Source organism: Molothrus ater, chromosome 9, assembly GCF_012460135.2.
Source record: "Molothrus ater isolate BHLD 08-10-18 breed brown headed cowbird chromosome 9, BPBGC_Mater_1.1, whole genome shotgun sequence".
NCBI lineage: Eukaryota > Metazoa > Chordata > Aves > Passeriformes > Icteridae > Molothrus > Molothrus ater.
The window spans coordinates 25,944,041-25,965,521 of NC_050486.2; the positions used below are offsets into that span (position 1 = coordinate 25,944,041).

The 21,481-nt window shown below is 42.1% G+C and overlaps 1 protein-coding gene across 1 annotated transcript in view; it reads right to left on the minus strand.

Annotated features, from left to right (window-relative positions):
• Positions 1-21,481, minus strand: part of GLIS1 (GLIS family zinc finger 1) — a 180,122-nt gene that overhangs the window by 31,871 nt on the left and 126,770 nt on the right. The window contains exon 4 of the mRNA XM_054515791.1: positions 1,335-1,496. Within this exon, the coding sequence (XP_054371766.1) occupies positions 1,335-1,496 (162 nt within the window). The remainder of the gene's footprint in view (positions 1-1,334; positions 1,497-21,481) is intronic.

Sequence of the window (21,481 nt, forward strand, 5' to 3'; positions counted from 1 at the left end):
CTGCAGTGGAATAGCACAGAGGATGGTTTTAGATATTTAAGAAAGTTATTAGAAAATTATTACTGTACCTTTTTCCTGATTTATGAGCATTTCAGATAATAAAGACAGAGATAAAGGGAGAAGAAAAGAAAATAGAAAGTTAAGACATTCGTCTTCAATATTGCACAGACAACACATACAAAGAATTTGTGCTCATTTTAGTAACCATGTCAGTTCTCTCTTAAAACTAATAGATGGCATTCAATTTGTGAGTTTGGCTAATAAAAAATATAACTACTAGATTCAGGCAATTAAATTTAAAAACTACATGCAATTTAGTATACCCACTTTCAAAAGAGATACAAATTACAAATTCAAATATCTCAGGTTGACTTTCAAATAAATAAAACATTGTTATTTTAAGTGTGCTTTGGTTTGGAAAATGTGACTGACTTGCTTCTCTTACTTGTTTGTTTTTGCAAGGCATAATGTACATTAGACATTCCTTAATGCTGCACTGTCTGAAATGTGTAACTGCTTAAAAGTAAATATCAATTAAACTCAAAAGTTCTGCCCCCTAAACACTTGGTCAAACTAAACCATATATTCACTTCTTTGAAAAAGACAAAGGAACAACTCTGCCTGTTATTCTTTACAAGCTTTATGCTGAGGACATGACTGGTCTGCAGAGCTGTCTCACTGCTTTCTTTCCCCACGATCTGGTGATTTCATTTCACTAGAGCCCAAATCACTTGACAGGCTCCTGTCCTCTCTGTGAGACAAGGGAGAAGAGCTGCAGAGTCAAGCCAAACCTACCAACTGTAGAGAATCAAAGAGTGTGTTTCTCACAGTTAAACTGATGGAGGGCACTTAACTGATTCCATAGAGTTATGAGACAGATTTATTTTCACTTTTTACAAAATTACTGTCCAAAATTGAGGTGCATTTACTTTCCACTGAGAGATCTGAACAGCTTTTGCATTCACCCAGAGCACTCACTGAAGGGGACAGGAAGTGAGACAATGACACACATTTGGTGCAGCAGCAGTGACTCAGCTACACCTTACTGAGCTGCTGCCTCCTCTTACTGGAACAGGAACAATGGCAGAGTTTGCTGAGTAACTCCCTCCTGCGTAATCACTCCTCAGCATGAGTAACACAACATAATTGCCTCTCTGTGATCAAGACTTTCTCATTTCTCAAAGCACATACAGCTCAAAACCAAATCCACTTGCTCCTAGCTGAGTTTCTAAGACTCCTAGTGAAAAGGCCAAGCCCCCTGCAGCAGCAGAAGCGACTGTGTGCCAGGGGCACTGGAACGCTCGGGGCAGCTCCCAGTATGGAATGGCGCTTACGGTGTCCAGGTGTGTCCTCTGGTGCTTTGCCCGGTCACTGGAGTTGCTGAAAGCTTTCTGGCAGCCAGGATGCTGGCACAGGTATGGCTTCTCCCCAGTGTGACTCCGGAGGTGGATCTTGAGGTTCTCAAGCCTAGAAAATGCCTTGTTGCACCCTTCAAACTGCAAAATGTCATAAAAAAAATCATTGTAAGGTTCTATTAAATAAACCATGTGCAGCCACAATGAGAACAGTGTAAGACGTGCAATAAATCAACCAACATTCAAACATCTGTTGAAATTTATGGATGAAACACAACATATTGTGCTGTTCATTTAATCTGTCACTGAAGACATGGTGTGCAGCTCAGCAATAATACAAGGGTTATAAATATCTCACACATTCTGTCTGAGCTGAACACTTAAAGACATGGTGTCAGAGCAGAAAATTTAAAGAAAGAACAAGTGTTCTGAGGAGTCCTCTGAGATGTTAACTGGCACAGGAGCCACTGTGGGCAGTAACAATTAGCTGCTACAGACAGAGAGTAAGAGAAGCTGGCGGGTTAGAACCTGGTTTCAGGTGTCTGAAATATTATACACTGGAGCAGATGAGCATGGACTATTACAGGAAGACCTGATCCATTTGAAGATCAATCCAAAGGAACTCTGCTGTTATTCTGCACCCTTTTCTTTACTAGCTGTATCATTCAGAGCTGTTCTCAGCATTTATACAACCAGTAACCTGAGCAATTCTGACTTCTTAAGCACCCGTTTCATTAGGGAGCTCAGCAATAAAACACTGCATAGCCTTCATAACAGAAGTCACCGTTTCAAATTAAATCTGAATAAATATAAGTAAAATTGCCAGCTATAGGCCAAGGGAAGGGTGTTTGGCATTGCCCAGTGCTAAGTTTCAGTGTTACAGACAAGAGGCAGTGGAGGCACTGTCTGTAGGATGGGAACTCTCCCAGGTGAGCACAAATACTCGTGGTGTGCACATCTGTGCACCTGCGCACCCACAGAATGCACTCAGATACTTGCACATGTTCAAATACTGGCATGCAAATACTAAAGTGATGGAATGCATATTCTTTGCCCACTCTGCACATATTGCTGTTTCATGGCACTGCACATCTTCTTATGCCTCTACACAGATAAAAAACGTGTTCCTCGAGGATTTGTGATCTCAAGGAATGTATTTGAGAAACACAACGCAATCCACCTTCCTGTCAACACTAAGAGCAATTCTGAAATATAGTAGGTGTATCTTCACAGAATGGTTTGGGTTGGAAGGGACCTCAAGGGTCACCTAGGTCCAAGCCCTGCCATGGGCAAGGGACACCCTCCACTATCCCAGGTTGCTCCAAGCCCTGTCCAACCTGTCCTTAAGCAATTCCAGGGATGGGCCAGCCACAGCTTCTCTGAGCAACCTGTTCCAACCACTGTTTCTAGAAGCCACAATTTTTTCTATGATTCTTGCTCATAAACAGTGAAATGATGACTCTCACAAAATCAGCAAATGCTTTGTCACTTCCTTTTGCTGAGTCAAGATTTTGTTCAGCAGCTTTCCAGGAACCCGTGGCTCTTCAGATGTCATCACAGAAATCACCACCCTGTCAATCTTGCTTGTCACACACACATCAGGGCAAACTGCAGACTGGCTGTGCAGGGGGAGAGATGGGAAGGGAGAGCAGCTGCAGATGGAGGAGCACTGAAGGTGCTACAGCCTGGAGGCACCTGATCTCCCAGGGCCTGCCAAAGGGGAGGGAGAAAGGCCCAGCACATCCTGCTCATCCCAGGGTGTTTTGTAAATACCTCAGCACAGCAACCCCGGTGATTCTCGAGCCAGTGCTTCACATTGCAGGCTGTGTCCTGGCACTGGGTACAGATCAGCTCTGCACAGGCAGAGGGGTTTCTGGCACTTCTCTGCTTGTCCCAGCCCCTCACACACCAAGGATCAATGTGGCCTTTACTGCCATAAATATTTCAGTGCCCTGAGCAGTACCCTGTGTGAATGGCATTCTGGGTATGTGTACAGACAACTATCTGATGTGTATGTATTTTCCATCTTTTACCATCACAGCCATTGTGTCAGATCCACAAAATCACCTGCAGACATGCAGTTTATGAGTTCAGAAGCTTTGTTTGGCTGCGACCCACCTCTGAACACTTGAGCTGGTGCAAGGAGGCAGGGGGGTTTGGAAGTGACCAAAGCTACCAAGGCTTCAAAAGAAACAAACTTTCTTCATAATCATCACTAAAAATCTGACTAAGATTCAGGATGAAGCAATTTGAATTGAGCAAAAATGCTGAAGTCTATGAAAAATAGAGCAGAGCTCAGCAAATTCATACTTCTCATAGGACATTCCATAAAGCTGAGTGAATGTTCTGAGGTACTAAAGATCACTTTTTTCCTTTTTGCTCCCAATCTTCCTCCTTTCCAACCTCCTTTGATTGGTGCGCCCACAGTGTGGCATCCCTTTGAAGTATTATCCCTTTCATCTCTCTTCCAGGTCCCCTTCAAGCCCTGAGAGGCTGCTCTGAGTCTCCCTGGGACCTTCTCCAGGCTGAACAAGCCCAACTCTCTCAGCCTTTCTTCTCAGAGGAGGTGTTCCATCCCTTGGAGCCTCTTTGTGCTCCTTCATCCCCCAGCCTGTGTTGATACCAGGGGCTGCCCTGAACCAGCTGCAGGACCCAGGACTTGTTGAAACCCCATGGGCCACTTCTGGAGCTTGTCCACGTCCCTCTGGATGCCACCCCATCCGTCAGGAGTGTCAACTGCACCACTCAGCTTGGTGTCACTCAGGAATCTGCTGAGACTGCACTTGGTCCCACTACAGAGCCCCAGGGGACACCACCTGTCACCCATGTCCCATCTGAACACTGAGTCTCTCACCACTCTGGATGTCACCATCATTCCTCCTTCACTGAGCACTCCAGCCATCAAATCAATCTCTCTCCAATTTAGAGAAAAGGATCTTGACCCTCAGAATGTTTTTCTAATGGATTACCAGTCTTCAGTTCCCTTCCTAGAGCCCAATGCAAACTAGCAAGGTATGCAGAATAATCCAAACTCATTAAAGGTCCAGCTCCACTCTCATTGATGTCAGTAGCAAAAATTCCAACAGCAAATGTCCTAAAACATCTAAACACAAGCTTAATCTAAAACACATGAAAGCACATATGTTTAAGAGTTTGCTGGATCGACACCTCAGGGAGAGAAGGAGCAGGCCCTACCAGAAATGCCCAGAGCTGCAGTGAAAGCAGCAACACTCAAACAAACATGGGCTTATTTACAGACCCTTCTTCTGTGCTCAGCTGCCTTCTCTTGGTAAGTTTGTCCAATGCCTCCATCACCATATATGCTTGGACATTCAGACCTTTTCTTATTTATTATTTCCTAATTCACATTATTTTTATTACCCAGGTCTATTAATCTGGCTAACAGACAGTGGGATGGTCCCAATGCAGTGATAAACTCAGGATAAACATGTCAGGTGGAAAAATACACCAGCAAAGAGAATGATGTGACTGCAGTACTCAGACTTTCAAGTTGGCAGAGGCTGTTGGTGAAACAGGAATTCTGTTCAAGAGGAAAGCAGTGGAGACAAGAACCTTGCCACAAGTGATGAGAAGAGAGGAAGCTGAAGATGAAAGGTCTCAAGGGAAGGGAGGAATGGAGTTGGTGCAAAGAGCTGAGCAGGGTGGGCTGAGAATCCACTCAGAGCTGCACTCTGAAGGACACCTTTTCCAGCTCCCTGGTTTCTGGATCTGCTGACTGTTTACCTGTCATAGTTTGTCCCTACTGAAGTCCACATATGGAAACAGCTTCCCTGAAATGGTGTGACAACTTCAACTGGGCTGCTGTTGTTAAGACAACTTTGTAAGGTAGTGCTTGGGCTTAACTGCTACTCACCAACTCTTTTAACCCTTCCACCTACTCTTACTACTTGGAGTGTATTTACATTTACATTTACACTATATAAAACTACTCTAGGAAGAACAGGGTGCTCATTCTCCCTCCTAAATACCCTCCAGGAAGATCCAGCCATCCCACAAGTGTCTCAGCTTCGACTACAAAGAACAAATGTTCAGTTTTGAAAGGGCTTCAGGATGGCAAGAGCTATTTTATCAACTGAGAAGGCCACTTATGGGATCTCCCAGACATCTGGCCCCAATCTGTCACTGCTTAATCCTACAATCCTAAACATTTTGTGGACGTTTGATGCCTGGGATAAGTGTAACAAATGCTGTTTGATCCTCAAAGTCTGTAAATGTCAACAGAACTCTTAAACAAGTTTCATCAATAAAAATAATAATTATATTGCAATTACTACTTTTGTCTTTGCTGTGAGATCGTTAATGCTGCACACACCCAAGCACAGACACAAAACAATGCCACGGGATTACAGGAAGAACACAATGCAGTTATTGGGTTTTATAACTACTGCTGCTTTCAGAACAGGGTTTCTACCAAGAAAATATCTTGTAGAAGTTTATGTGTCTGAACTAGTTTGTTACCATATGGAAATACATATGTTGTCTTTATTTCACACTAAAATCTCACGGCAGTGTCGCTGTTGCAATATCACACATTCAAAAGCCATATTTATAAAAACACAGAATTATCTCACAGTGATCTAAACACATCACAATTTTCCCAACAAAGCAGTTTAATCTAATAACTGTAATTGCTTAAAATGTTTTTTCTTTGCTTCCAGATTATACTTTGAATGCACCTGAGAATGCTGCCACGCAGAAATAACAGCATGTTCCCAAGAGGGTTTACATTATCAAATGTTTACCATTTTCATGAGCGTATTTAATCACGGTCATGTCTAGCATATCTGTCAGTGGCACAGATCAGAAGAAATAAACTATAAACTAACCAGCTCAGACCATAGGGTGAAGCAATAACTGACATTTTCTTAGGAAATGAGTTATGACTGAAAAAGAGAAGCCTTCACAGTCATAGTGCTAAATAGGTCCAGTGTGCCATTAGAGCAAGCTCATTAATATACACCTCTGCTCTCTGCTGCAAGATCAGTTAAACAAGCTGCCTTTTATTTATAGACCTAAAAGGGAAAGAGCAGGTCATATTGGCTGCTGACATCTCAGACAGCCTACAGATGGAAAACCCAAAACATTTCATTCCAAAGCATTTAATGCTATCAATAGGAAATCTGATGTCTGGTCAAAACATCCACAAGGCTTACGAACATTGTGAAATGTTCTTTCTTCCCAACTGATTACAAAATTGGGAAAATTTTACTGAAAAACACGCTGTGAGAAAAAGGATCCTGTGAGGCTGCGTATCCCTTCTGGAGGGGAGGAAACAGCCACACTACTCTTTAAATAGCATCAATGTTTAACAGCACACTGAGGCCAATGTTGGGGCCGTGGCTGGAAGCACACAGGGCTCCGAACTGTTATGAACCTCAGGAACTTAAAACACTTGAGTTGTTCCACCCCACACCACAATCAAAGTATCTGTCTTGGTGCTTTGTTTTTCCCAGCTAACTCCTGATTAGATTAATGTTTAATTCGCTGTTGTAGCTACAATGTAAAGCTCTGATCCCCCAAATAGTTGTGCATGAGCAACGTGGCTCATGCAAGGAGTTTTATTAAACTCAACAGAACTATCTGAGCACCTAACAAGTCACCCATAGGAAAGAGACTTTAACATCCTAAGAAATCCCCATTTATTTAGCCAGATTCAAACTTACAGATTTAAATTGTTGAAGCTGGGTTTTTTCCCTTTGTGATTATAATACAGTGGAAGGTAAGTGTAACATAAAAAGACCTGCCCATTTCCGGGTTTGGTTTCATTTCTGAAGCCAATTTATCTTTACAATTTATCTTTACAAAAGACACTACATGCTATTTCATTTCAGTCCTGGGCAAAAATGCTCGTACTTTTAATTATTTGTCTTTAAAAAAAGCATTTAGGCCTTTAGCCAGAATGTTGTACAGCTGCTGGTGTGTAAGAGAAGAAAAGCTTAAAAGGTTCAGAACAGGAAGAAGAAGAGTGAGCCACAGTATAAATGCAATACATCCTTCACATTGTTGGGCTTTAGGGTAGTTTTGGCCAACCATTTGACATCCACACACTGTCCACCAATAAATAGTTAATTTTCCTTTATGCTGTTAGACAGATTGTGTATTTCCTAATTACCACGAAACTGGGAAATATGAATACGCTGAGAATTCCTGGAGGAGGTGTCTGAACATCTGTGACTTAAATAATTGACTTTGGGCTGTCCCTTTTATTTCAATTTTATGAATTTTCTAAGCCCCTGAGCCCGCACTCCTGAGCCCCCTTGGGCAGCACCAGGAGTGATGGATCCATGAGGAATGCAGACCTGGCCCTTGGAGGACTCCTTCAGGTCAGGCGGTTTCGAGAGTGGCCAGGTCTGGTTCTGCCCACGAGGTGATTCCCACACAAACAGACCCTGTCACCTGCCTGCCAGCATCCGCTGCACGGGGCAAATGTTCCTTCCAGCACTGGAATATTCACACATTTATTTCTTCTATTTATTTCTTCTAGTTCCAGTAGGTCACCCACTTCAGTGAGCAAGCAGAGCTTTCCATGCATTTTCCAGCAAACCCAAAATAACTGGGAAACTATCAGAGCATCCTATCCTTTTCACAAGACCTGAATTCTAGTATTAAAACTCTTTTTAGTAATTCTTCTTTAATCAAGAAGAAGTATAAACATTTGTCAAAACAGGGGTAGTTGCATTTGTTTGCTACAACATATGAGAATGAACCAGGAAAGTTGGGAATTTTTTACTATCAGCGGCTTGACAGCCACAGATTTTGCCATAAGGTTTTGCTAAATATGTCATTTGGAAAGCAAACAATTTTCTGAAACCTCATTACAGTTGGACTGAATGCAGTATTATGGCTTGCAGGCAGAAATAACATTACATGAGGCAACATTTTAAAGAACAAAATACAAAATTCATAGGGTCATGTAATAAGCAAAGAAGACACCCCATGTCAGCCCCTTTATTTCCTCAGATGTAATTGGTAAACTATTCTTTATTTGGGATTTTTTGAATAGCTTACAAGCTATTTGAAATTAAAGGACAGCACACAATCCAAGATTTGCTGTTCTAATATCTGAAGCCAAATCTGCTTGTTTTGGGGACAAAATTAAGATTGAACAAAATAAATTAAAAACCCTCTCCATCCATGCCAGCAAAGAACCACAAATAAATTAAAATGCTTCCCTCCAGTACTTTTTGATCTTTTAAATAAAAAGTATCATTTCATACATGTACTTCAAAAATTTGTTTCTCTGGATCAGTAATTCATTGTTTTAATTTCCAAGGAAACATTTCCATTCCAGTTTGCATCTAAAGTAGAATCTATTTGCACCCATCTCAATCTTCAAAGAACAGTCTGTGCTCCTGGTCTGGAGGGGCCAATTTCAGTGCAAACAGTTCTGTCCTGACAAGCAAGGTGAAAAAAGGGCTCAGAATACCCTTACAGGTATGAGAGTTGGAAAGTTTGAAGTGAAGAATTAATTTGCTTAACATAAAGAATGCAACCTCAGAGCAAAGGGAGAACCCATTACAATTGATGTGGACTAACCAGTTGGGGTAACAAAAAAGAAAACAAACAGAAAAAAGAAAATCATAAAAGAGACAACAGCATAAAGAAGGGGGAAAAGTAATTATAAAAAGAAAAAAAAAATCCTACCCCAAAACTTATGGCTGATTAGCATAGCCTAGCATCTTAAAAGGCCAAAATACCACATGTGTGGCATGTTACAAAAGAAGATTAAAATAAAGGAAAAAATAATCCAGAGAACCATGAAGTCTCAAAACATCTGGAGTTTTATAGTAACAAGGAGGAAAAAATCAAAAACATAATAGAAAAAAGTCCACTGCGATACATTATTGTACAATGAAGCTTAATGGAATTGAAAGGAGAAGAGATGAAAAGGCAAAATAAGGGGGGGCAAAGAAATAAAAGAAACAAGAAAAGGCATTTATATTTTAAAGATGTCACTGAGGGTTTTTATCCCAGTTATTAAAAATTACACACCCTGCTTCTGTAAGCTGTTCCTGTGATGTGTTGAGCGCTCTCTTTCAGCGTAGGACATTCAGCACGCTGGGGAACTCAGCAACCCTTCTGTGCCCAGCACAGGGCACTTCTCACCCCTGGTCTGGGACACACATCTGCAAAGAGGACAGCAGAGAAGCTGCCTGTGCTGGTTTACATTCTGAATCCAATGGGAGATTGGAAGAGAGGCAGGACAAACATAAATTAAGAATGTTTGCTAAAAACAATGCGCACATTCAGGAATTAAGCAAACAGTCTTAAGCTGTTATACTGGCATCAGACACTGTTGAAATACCCTCAATGTATTCCCTAACAAACACATGGAAAAAACTAAAATGAAAAGCTTCCCTCTTTATTTCATATTTTCCTTTCTTTTTAATGAACCAGTAAAGGAACAAAAAGATCCTCACATAGTCCAGTCTGCCTTTGTAACATGCCAAGAGTGTGTCTAGGAACAGGATGAGTTTCCAGTGCACCACAGACAGAGCAGCCCGGGTTAGGTCTGTGCTGTGTCTGTCTCTAGTCACAGGAAGATCTGAGCCCAGCGTGTGACAAACCTGTGTGTCACAAACACAGTGTCATCTGCCAACAGTGAGTCCATCCTAACTTCCCACTCGTTCCCCCTGGACCCCTTTTTTTATATAATTCTGGAAAACCCAGCTCCTACCTTTGTCAAGAACAATAAATAAATATATTTTACAGTCATAGCTTGTCACGTGTCATCACAGCTTACAAAGTGGCTCCTGCCCTTGGCAGATCAAACAGAGGAGGATCCTGTGGATGAAATCTGATCTACAGTGGGAAACTGCTAGCTACAGCGGACTGAACTACTCCAGCACAACCAAATTCTCCTAGGAAAGATGAAAAATAGCAGCAAGGTAACTCTTTGCCCATCTATGTAGGTTTTTTGTTGCAAATCCAACTTTCTTTGTACATGGTTCAACGCAGTTTGTTCATTTTCCTCACTAAATGTTTCACAAAGTCGGGAGTTTTATTGCTGGGGTTTTCTCTCATTTTAGTGAGGGTGGGTTTTTTTAAATGTTAAAACCTACTGTCCTTCTCATACCCTACCCATGCTCATTTCCACAAGTGCATAATGGAGCTTTTATCTCAAATTGTTATTTCAAATTCATCTCAGAAGAGTAAAGTTTCCATTCAAACTGACAAACTGCATGAACTTGCCAACACTGGGTTAATCTGCACAAAGCAATGAGGACAAAACATAATTTTCTCCAAGGCTGTTCTCAGCAGTGGAGCAGAAAAGCCAGTGGGACTCTCAGTGCTCAGATGGGCTCCTGCTCTTTCTGTGCCATGCTGAGCCAATCTGATTATCCATGAGTGAAGACTGAGGTCCCACCTGTAATCCAAGGCAGGCAAGGGATCATCTGCTCAAATGACTGTAGCTGACACTGCCCCACGTGTGTAAAGCTGAGCTCTGCCAAAGAGCCCTGTAAGAGGTGCTGGTGAACCACTGGGAAGCTGAGTGATGGGGTGGGAGCTTCTTCTCACTGCAGGGTTGGTCACCTCATTCTGCTCTCCCTTGTGCCGTGATTGTGGAGCTCTTGGGCAAAAATGCTTGTACTTTTTATTATTTGTTTTCAAAAAAAACCATTATTTGTCTCTGAAGCATTAAAGCACTGGAATCTTGAAGGATTTGTCTTTAAAACATTATTTTTTTTAAAAAGCAACCCCAGGAGACACAGCTCTCTCCTTCACCCATGGACCTGCTCATCACACTACAGCAGAATCCCACAGAGCTCAGGGTAGCACATGGAGAAGGATAAATCTGAGAGAACCTGCTCTTTCTCCCCTACAAATAAGGAACTCATCCTCACTTTACTCCAAGACACTGCCTAGTCTGGCAGTGTTTGCATTTTGTCTTGCTTGACCACGTTCATTACATGAAAGAAAATCTGAGAGACTTATTCCTAGGAAAATGGCTTCAAGACCTCAACCTGCTTTAAAGGAAGTCAGTTTTCTCTCCAGAGCAGATGTTAAATCCAGATTTTGCTAACGAACACCCTATTGCTACTCTTGACTCAGGGTGATTTACCACACCCACTGCACTGGTGTGGGCACTGACACCCTCCACCAAGCCCCTGCTCCAGTTTCAAGCGCTGGAGCTGCCTCCAAAGCCTGTTGAGAAGATGAGCTCTGCTGAAGAGCAGTGCCAGGTCCCTCCATTCTCTACAGCACTGTGGGATCCTCTGGATAAAAGACTGTATAGCAATGTTCTTTTCTGAATAGCACTTAATGTTTTCCCACAGTCTTATTGTTTACAGGGAGTTTAGCAAGTCACTTCACTAATTTAAAATAGATTGTGTCCCACATGGGTGGATAACAATAACACATATTGGTGAATCATATGGCTTTCAAATGATATGTATGAAAAAGAAGTGCTACACATATTGTCTGAAATTTTATTGTGTGAAACCACAGCACTTAGCTCCCTACCAGCTGTGTCAACAATTCAGTATAATAAACTAATACAATTGTAGAATAACAGCAAGGTTAGTTCTGAAAATTAAATGCTACGATTGAAAAAGAAATGCAAAAAGAAGATGTAAATTAATACAGATGAACATTATTTCAGGTGGGAAAAACCTGCCTCACAAATGATGGGACCTCATGAAATTTATATCCCATGCCATAGGTTGCAGTGTAAAAGCCTAGGAGGAGAAGGGATTGTACGAGGGAAAGTATTTTTAAAAGGGACAAAGAGTAGGTTTTGATATCTGATTAATCTAGTACATTACATTCTGTGTGACCACTGCAGAAGCATCCCATCTTACCACAAACTACACACCCTGGGTCAGCTTTAAAATGAAAGAATAAAAATCTTGCCTGGACTTTGTTCCAAGGTTCAGAGCAGCTCCCCATCCACGAGAGCAGCTCAGAGGAGCTGCCTCACACCCGTGACGCAGCTCGAGGCCACTGCCAAAGGACATTCCTGACATACTTGACCAATGGCAGCCCATGTACAGGAATGGCTGAGTGAGCCAGGCTCAAATAACAAAGGTTCATATTGAGCTGTCTCACATAATTTTTAATATGCTGCTAAATAAATAAAAAAATAACTGAATAAAAGACATTTTCTAAGATAATATTTTGAGGGAAAACTGGGAAAGGAGCTCAACGGAAATAGGTTTTAAATTGAAACGTTGAACTGTAGCCCAGAAATGACAAGAAAATTAAATCTCTTTTTCTCCTGAACCCCAATAAAAAAAGTCTTAAACACTCTCGGTAGACCACAGTTTTGAAAGAAATGAAATTATGTTATTGTCATGGATGGTTATTAGAAGGTATCTGCAAGGTTTTCCTGAGAGTTATCCCTCTATCCCAGAACCTAGCAGGAAACCACAATCACTTCTGTACCTTACATGGAGGACTTTGAAATCAAAGTGCCTCAAAATCAAATATAAGCAGCTTTCAACATGTGCATTCAATCTTCCTAGGTTAAGAAACACCCTGTGGCCACCACACTAAAGAACTGAAAACGTAAATTGAAGAAATTATATCCATATGATTAAGTAAGATTCTTAAAGAGAAACATGTTGTTAAGTACTTCATTCAGAATAAAATGAAATGCAGTAAAATAGAAGCTATTTGGAATAAATCACTGACGCACATGCTTTCTATGCAAAATGGCAGTGTTCAGCTCAGAGTGGACATCTGGAGCAAATTAGCATTATGTTGAGAATAATATAAAATTAAAACATTTAGTTTCAGCTTCTAAAATTAAATATAAAATCAGAGACCACTGTTGTGTTGGACAGCTTGCCTTGTGACTCTGATAGCAAGAGTTTATTTTGTTTTTCAAGTTGTTTGTTCCTCCTATCACTGTCCTAGGAGCCCTGATGCTCCCAGGTACCACCTCTGCAAAAAGCACCAGGCACAAGAGCTGTGTCTCACAACATGCTGCCAAGTCCTGCTCCAGGGCTTCAGAACGAGGAGTCTGAGGCCAAGCATGGGCCAGAGCAACTTGGGTAAATCAAGAATAAATGACCCAAAACTACAGGCAGAACTTGGACCGCACCCCAGCCAAACCTCCCAGGAACTGAATGGTTCATTTTTACCTTTGCATGCTGCCTCTGCACCTCCTGGCCCTAGAGAGGTCCATGTGCTGAAGGTGCTGGGTGACTTCAAGCCCTTGTGCAGCTCCTCTTCAAATTTGCTGAGCTCCTCCTGGCTGCTGGTGCTGCTCAGTTCATGTGAGGTTTGGCAGAACCAACCCACAGGAGATCTCCCAGCTCCTTCAGAGGTGAGGGAGAGAAGCCTCTGCTCCTGGTGGGACCTGCCCTAATTGTTTCAGGGACAGTGGCTATTGCAAAGCTCCTTCCACACCCAAACAAAGCTTCAGTTCCAACTCCTGTCAATTCTGTGTGCAAACTCCAAGTGCTTAAGACAAGTGAGCATTTGTACTTCTGCTCTCACTTCCTGGAGAGATTAACTGGGATGAAGGAAGTGTATGGGGCTGTAATTTGCCATAATCACTCTCCTCCCCACCTGGGTCCTCTGTCACTTGAGGGGAAAGGCACTTGAGCTGCATGCATCCTTGAACTTGCTATACCATGGACTTGGCCTGTCCACTTGGGTTCTGAAACAGGAAAAAGGAATGTTTCTGCTCCCTTGGGGTGCCAGCCTTGGCACTTGACAAGACCACAAACTTCAGGAAGACATAACTTTCCTCCTGGACATCTTTCCATATGTCCAATTTCAGCACTCTGCTCAAACAGCCTTCCAGAATTTACTGCCTTATAAAACTGTCCATCTTCAACTAGACAAAACAGCCACTAGCAGCAGTATTTCTGAAAAGCAGAAGCCATCACCAGCCCAGGACACTTTTGAACAACTCACACCTGGTCCAGGAGCTGTTCATGCCAAGTCAGTGGGTGACCCTGAGCACATCACTTCAACGCCTGTGCAGAGTTTCATTCTTTGTGTGCTCTGTACTTAAATGCCTCCTCAGCAGGGACTGCATCATCACTTCCTGAGGTATTTTTTTAGTATCCTGATCTTATCAGTCACTGGGGCAAAGCCTCTGAGGCAGGAGCAGAGCTCTGGAGAATCAGAACTTCCAGCAGAAGATCTATAACCATAACACTGGAGAGAATGCTGGACACATCAGCATCTTCAGGTAGTTTTTACTGCTTTTGTGCTCTCTAATAATCTTGAAAGTAACACTGAACAAGCAACCAGCAAGTAGTTTATGAAGCACAGAAATGAGCTCTTTACAGTATGGCTTATCTCCTTTTTAACACCACTGGGAACACGCCAACCTTGCCACCTGTTCCTGGACTTCCTTTAAGGTAGCCTTGTCTTTCAACATGAAACCTAAATTGGATGTGCACAGCCTTGCTCCTGCACTGTGCAATGTAAACACCTGCACATGTGTTTTAAATAGCCTCACACCTCTATATGTAAAATTTCAGACACCTGTGAATTGGTCTTAAACAGCCCCACTGGGTTTTGTGGATGGAGAACAACTTCCAGGTGCAGATGAATAAGGTTATTTCAAGGGCACAGGCAATGTACAGCCTCCAGTCCGAGTATGTACAATACTCTATTTCCAAACTCAAAGCAACACTCTTAAATGTGTCCTCTCTGTGACTCATTAATCAACTACTAAAATTGGAAATAAATGCATTTCGGTCTCACTGGCTTGCACTGAGCTCTAATTCACTGGGGCTTTAATTCTGTAAAGCACCTTGAGATCTCTGCACTGGGTGAGCACTCCTCAGGTAAGGACAGTCCCAGCCTTGGAAAAGCTCTTCACACAGATGCCCAGGAAAGGCTCATTTTCATCAGTTTTAGGCCACACTGCTTTGTGATTCTTCTGCAGGGCACTTTCTCTCCATGATTCTCTTTTGAAATATTAAAAAGATTCTGTTCTTTTATTCCAATTCTACCAGCACCTTCACAGAAGAACCTCACAGCTCATTTCTTATTTCAAAATTTTGGTCCATTTTGGCACATCATTTCCTCATAAAGAACTCTGATAAACTTTTTCAAATGATAGGCTATGTGAATAAAGGCTGGAACTCTAAATTAATCTACAGTATGTCTTTTTAAAACCCTACCTGTCCTCTTTCTTCTTCAGTCACCTCACAATTGAGAAAAAAAACTTTAAAAAGTTTCATTTTCTGTGTAAGAGATGAGTTCTGCAGCAAACTTGCTTTGATTTCATGGTCATCTTTGTGACCACAATGCGTTCTTTGTAAAGGAGAATGAACTTTTTCATTTAATGAATGATTAGACCTTTCCCAAGAGCTGCCAACATTATTTTCAAAAGCCGTGTCTTTTGCTCCTTCCCCAGAAGAAAATCCAAAACAACCTCAACTCTTCATTCATAGCAAGCAAACACATATTTTAATGACTGTGAAGAAAGGTTTGCTGGGAGAAACAGTACCTTTTATTAGCCCAGCTAATACAGAAAAGACAGAGAGGCTCTCACCATAAAAGCCTTTCTTTGAAGATGATCTTTAAGATCCCTTCCAACCCAAACCATTCTGGGATTCCACGTAAAACTCTCTCCAGACAGATTGCAAGGAATTGTAACCAGAGAAGGAAAAGAGAGATGCATTCAGTTTCCACTGCTCTACAAAGAGAGGTTTGATGGGCACAGGGGGCTTGGGGGCATTTCCACACTGGCCTGAGCAAAGAGTGGCAGAGCTCCCCTCTGCCTTTCCAAACAGCTCATTAATCCAGACTCAGGACACCACAGCTGGGATTGTGAGCTTCCAGCTGTGCAGCAGGCAGTGCCCGGCTTCCCAAATGGGCACCACCCATGCAGAGGCACCCCATGGACCCAGGGAAATGGCTGCTGGCAGCCATCCTCAGGGGTGGAATGGGAATGCCTTGCTTTGGACAGAGCACCCATGTCAAACAGCCAGGACTGCTGCACTCTGTTTTTCACTTTTTACCCTTGGCATGGTTCTTCAGATCCCTCCTACAGCAACTCCTCTCCCACTGACTGCAATCCTGGAAATGCCAGGGCCCATAGGAGTGGAGAGATGCAGTCTTTCTTTCTGTCCAAACAACCCTGGGTCAATATTTTGTGTGGACAAAAACCCTCACCATCTTTCTTGTGAGCATTATTTGTTCTTTTCTCACTGCCAAACATGAACCTATGAAGCAAAAACTCTTTAAATTTCATACTGGAGGCTGGTGCCTTTTTAATTAGTCTTTACTTACAGAGAAGCTAAAGAGCAGACAGGCAAGTTGCAGTTGGAAAACATATGCAAGGAAAATAAAAGGGGCAGGAGTGACCAACCTACTAGCCTTTCCTGTTCTCGTGACTTTTATATACACATGATCTCACCAATTACATGATATGACATCAACAGGGCCATTCTCTCCTGCACTAAATGTCTTCAAAACATTCCTGGCCAGAGAAATTTATCTCTGAAACCACCCACCAGCATCAATCTTTTGCATATCCTGAAACAGGGATTGCACAGTCGTGCTTCTGTCATGTGATGAGAAGCATAACTGGTTACAGAGCCCTTGTATGTGCGACCACACACACCACTACTGATGCAGCACTAAATCAATCTCTTGAACTTGCCTCTTTCAGTAGAAAATGTGCAGAGATCTGCTCTAAAAGCTGAGCCTTGAGCTACAGGATGGCAGTGTGCTAGAGCAACACAGAGAGCTGGGGCTCAAGCCAGCACCAACATGGTCCCCTGCTGAGACACAGTGCTACAGGTGCTCAAAATCACTGCTTCAGCTCTGGCACCTAGGTCTGTCTGCCACTAAAGCACAGCCAGAGTGAGGAACTCCTTAAACTGAGAATGGCTCATCACCATTGAAATGCCTTTTCCTAATCCTCACCAAGAGCCAGTACCTGTATGCAGCCAAATAATCCACCTCATCAATCTCTTCACATTTTCTCACCAAGCCAGGATAGCAAGACAGCTCAATTTCATGGAGGAAATAAGGACAAAGGGAAAGAATGGTGGCATCCCTCTGGGAGGACAAGACCAAGCCTGGCTGGGTTGGAGGGCTGGGAAAGGCAGGGCATGGGGGGGTTCCAGCTGAGAAAATGGAGCAGTTCTCAACCGAGTCAACTGCACTCACTGTCTTGCTTTCACTGGGGGGGGCACCAAGAAAACCAGATTGGCAAGACAAAGGAAGCAGAACAAATGCTGAGCAACCCATGGGGTTGCTTTTTACCAAAAGCACATAATTACTGTGTTCATTTGCAACCCATGGGGCAGACTGTGCCCACTGAAAAGATTTTAAAATTAGAACCCAGGACGGTGACAAAAAAAATTACAAAAAGGGTACAGAATACTCCTTCTGCCTCTGATGCTGTGTACAATGAGTAACAGGCCAATCATTTTGATGTGTAAACCTCATTCTGCTCAGGACCAGCCAAGTTCATGCACCTAAATACCCCATGTCAGGCAGCACAAAACATACCCCCATTTTTCTTTACTTTGTTTGGTTCTCCATTGATATTTTCCACCATAACTAACATATGATTTTCCCTCAAATCTTACCATGACAAAATCACAGCTCTTAAACATAAGAGTACAGCCCGCAGGCTGAGTTAAAGCATGCCCTGGCACAAGGAGGACGTGCAGGACACACTGAGCCACAAAGGATTACGCCAGCAGATTACCACAGACATGGAGTTTGTGAGCTCACCATTAAAAGCCACACGCAACAATCTCTGGCAAACAACACCAGTGGCAATGTAAATGATCCTCCGTCACACACAGAGAAGATTTGGTCAACAAAGGAGACCCTGTGCAAGCTCTGGGTTAAAGAGCATCTTCTCCCCCAGGCTGGCCTTTCCTGCACATGGCTGAACCACCAGAGTGAGTGTGCTGTCAGGTCTAAGTGCAGGAAGAAATGATTTTGCTTTTACCAAAAGCACGTCATTATTGTGTTCATTTGTCGGTTGTTCTGAAAAGTCATGTTTGTTTTTTAGCAAAACAAGTTTTGTGAATCCTTTCTTGTTCAAACAGTCAAGTTACTCAGCTCTCCCATCTCCCACAGGCAAGGATGAATTGGGTGCTAACTCACAGGACTGGCCTCTTCTCTGTCTGGAATCTCACTGACAAACAGCCCAGCACATAAAAAATGCAAAGTCCACTGGTCCACACACAATGTCAACAAATCCAGGCTCTCACCAGCTCACCTGGGATATCCTGCCTTTCTCCCTTAAGCTGTGGGCTTGGACTGTTAGTAAAAAGTTGACACAGCTGTCCAAGATACAAACCCACTGGCACTTCATCTGATATCTTAGAGTGGCAACAAACAAACAAATCCAAAAAGTTTTAATGCCAAACACAATAGTACAGCTCCAAATACATGCTAACATTGATGGGAGGATCAGGGATCTGGAGGCAGGGATCACAGTAAATTTAAAAAAAAATTAGAAGGTTTTTTTTCTTTTAATGCCAGCTGGAAGTTGTGAAAAACTGGAGAATTCTAAACTCTAGGCACAGCAGAATACTGTCCAAATTTCATGCCCTTTCAGTGCTCGGTAGGTGATCTAGGATGTAAATGGCAATATAATAATGGTGAAGATAAACAAGATAAAAACATGCAATCCTGCAGAGGAAAGAAAAGTCATTATGACTCACTTTTTACTGTTGGCCACTGTTCAGTAACTGGCAACTGAGCCACGAAGGAGCCCATGGATCTGTGATGTGTCAGGAACAGTTCTCAGCTGAAACACAGAGTTACTGCTATTCTTTGATCTGCTCTTGTGTATGGATGTTATACTCTGCCTGTGTGCACAGGAATCCCAACTGGAAAAGTGCTCTTGTAACACAAGGACCATACACTCTGTGCTGTAGTGCTCTGGTTTGTTTAGAATATTAACTGGTCTTTTATTTTACTCTAATCCTCTGAATTGACACTATCAGCATGCAATATCCATGATACACATTTCATCTGGTAGCAATCTTCCCCCCACAAAATCCCTAAACTCTAACTAATGTGAAAATCATTCTACTAAGGTGATAGAATGTGAAAGCAATCCCTTTAGAATTTAGACCAAAATTTGGACAATTATTTTAATTATTTTAATTTTTTTAAGAAGTCCTTATTAAGGTTCCTTATTAACTGCTTTACAACTCCAAGTTCATTTGAGAAATAAACTGAAACTGGATGAAGAGAGTACAAACTACTTGTCCATCAAATCCTCTTCCAGATTAACCTAAAACCACACCACACTTCTTTTTAAGTAGCTTTAAGTGTGCTTAACAAAATATAGGGCTTTCTTTTTTGACAAAAAACTATTTTCTTGATAATATTTTCCAAATTATCTCTGTGGACCTAAAATCTCAAAACAAAAAAATTGTTTTGTTTTGCTTTTAGTGAAAATGTAGATTCTGGCAACCATACCTGTGCCAAAGGATCTGGAAGCTGGCATAGGAATTTGTCTCATTGTATGGCTACCTCTAAAGTTTACTTATCTCACTTCCCTGTGACCTAGCAATTGCTATTTCAACACATTAATAGATTTATGTGTAAAAGACAAAAAGAGAGATGTACATATTTTTGAATCTAACCCAGTAAGAAACAATCATTTTCAATTAGCATGTCCTCAGATGAATACAATAAGCCAGTGTTTTTCATTTCCAATTTGTTTTGTTCCGTGCAAAAAAGAATTAAAGAGATAAAGGACATACAAAGAGTGGTCCCAGATGCAGCTGTAAAGCAAGATTTATCAATTAGTATGTTAGAAATATCAGGCTGGCCACCATGCCATTCAGATTCCCATCTTTTATTTGTATCAAGTTTTCTGCTTTTAATTAAATATTGAATATCAGGCTGATTACTTGAGACAGCATCAAAATAGTAGCTGCACCCCAACACTGTTTGGTGACTGCCACATTCAGTGTGATGCAGGAATTTACACAATTAGAGGGAAGAGAAGATGCACTGAATAAAGGTCTCTTTCCATTCCACCTCTAGAGGGAGGAGCTCCAGAGCACTAAGTACACACAGTTTTATGTTTTCAAATAATGCTGTTGTACCTTCAGCCATCCCATCACTGCCCTCCCTGCCCAGTGTGACACAGCAGCCACACTCAGCACTGAATGGTGCTGAACATGGAATTTTCTCTCAGAGCAAACAGAGCTTGGATGAGCTGCACTGCACTAAAGTCAACTGTGTTTGTCACATATCCAGAGATGACAAAAATCCATTGTAGGTGTGTTCAGCAGGTGTCACCTCACCTCAACTCAGGGCCCAGTGTCACAAAGCAGGCACTGTGGTACCAACGCTGACTTCTTGCCCCTGTTTTTACCCTTTTTTTACTCATTCTTCCATTGTTTTGCATGCCTTCAGTTCAGTCATGGCAAGTGTTTGCAGAGTCATGCTGTGAACCAGACCAGTGACTTTCCCAGAGTAAAAACCAGAGAACATCAATTTTAATCACGTCTGTTCAACTCAAACTGTGGATCCCATAAGACAAATAATGGAAAAAAGGGACAGCAACATTCAAACCCTGGTTATTTATTCATATAAAGAGCCAGGGAAAACTTTTTAAGCCCTGCTGAAAGCCCATGCACTGTGAAACTGTTTGGAGTAGCAATGGCCTAATCCAGCCAAGGTTGCAGGGCGCTAATCGAAAGCACAGGGAATCACTTCCCAATCTCTTAAATAAACACCAATTATAGAGTAAAACTGCAGCCTGCTTAACACTCTGATCCCTGCTCAGCTCTCTAGGATCTCTCTTTTCCTACCCTAAACCACCAGAAGTCTGCTTGGCCTGCAGTGTTCCACAGATAGTGCTCCTGACCTGTGCCTCGATGAATCTCAGACTTGTTGAAATTAGACTCGACACAAATATAAATGATTGTTATTTTTACAATTTCTATTAATTTTCAAGACCTTACATTTTCACAGGTACACAGACATCAGGCTTCCCATCCTCTGGCATGCACAGATGAGAAACGTCTGCTAAATGTAAAAAAAAAAAAGACCTGGTAATATGGTAATATTTATCATTCCATACAGTAACATGGAGAGAGAGCTTGCCATTATCTTGAAACAAATCTTTGCAGATAAAAAGCATTTTGTGTGGCCCTAGTATTTGCTGATAAACTCTCAGTGTTTTCTTCTCAGCATCA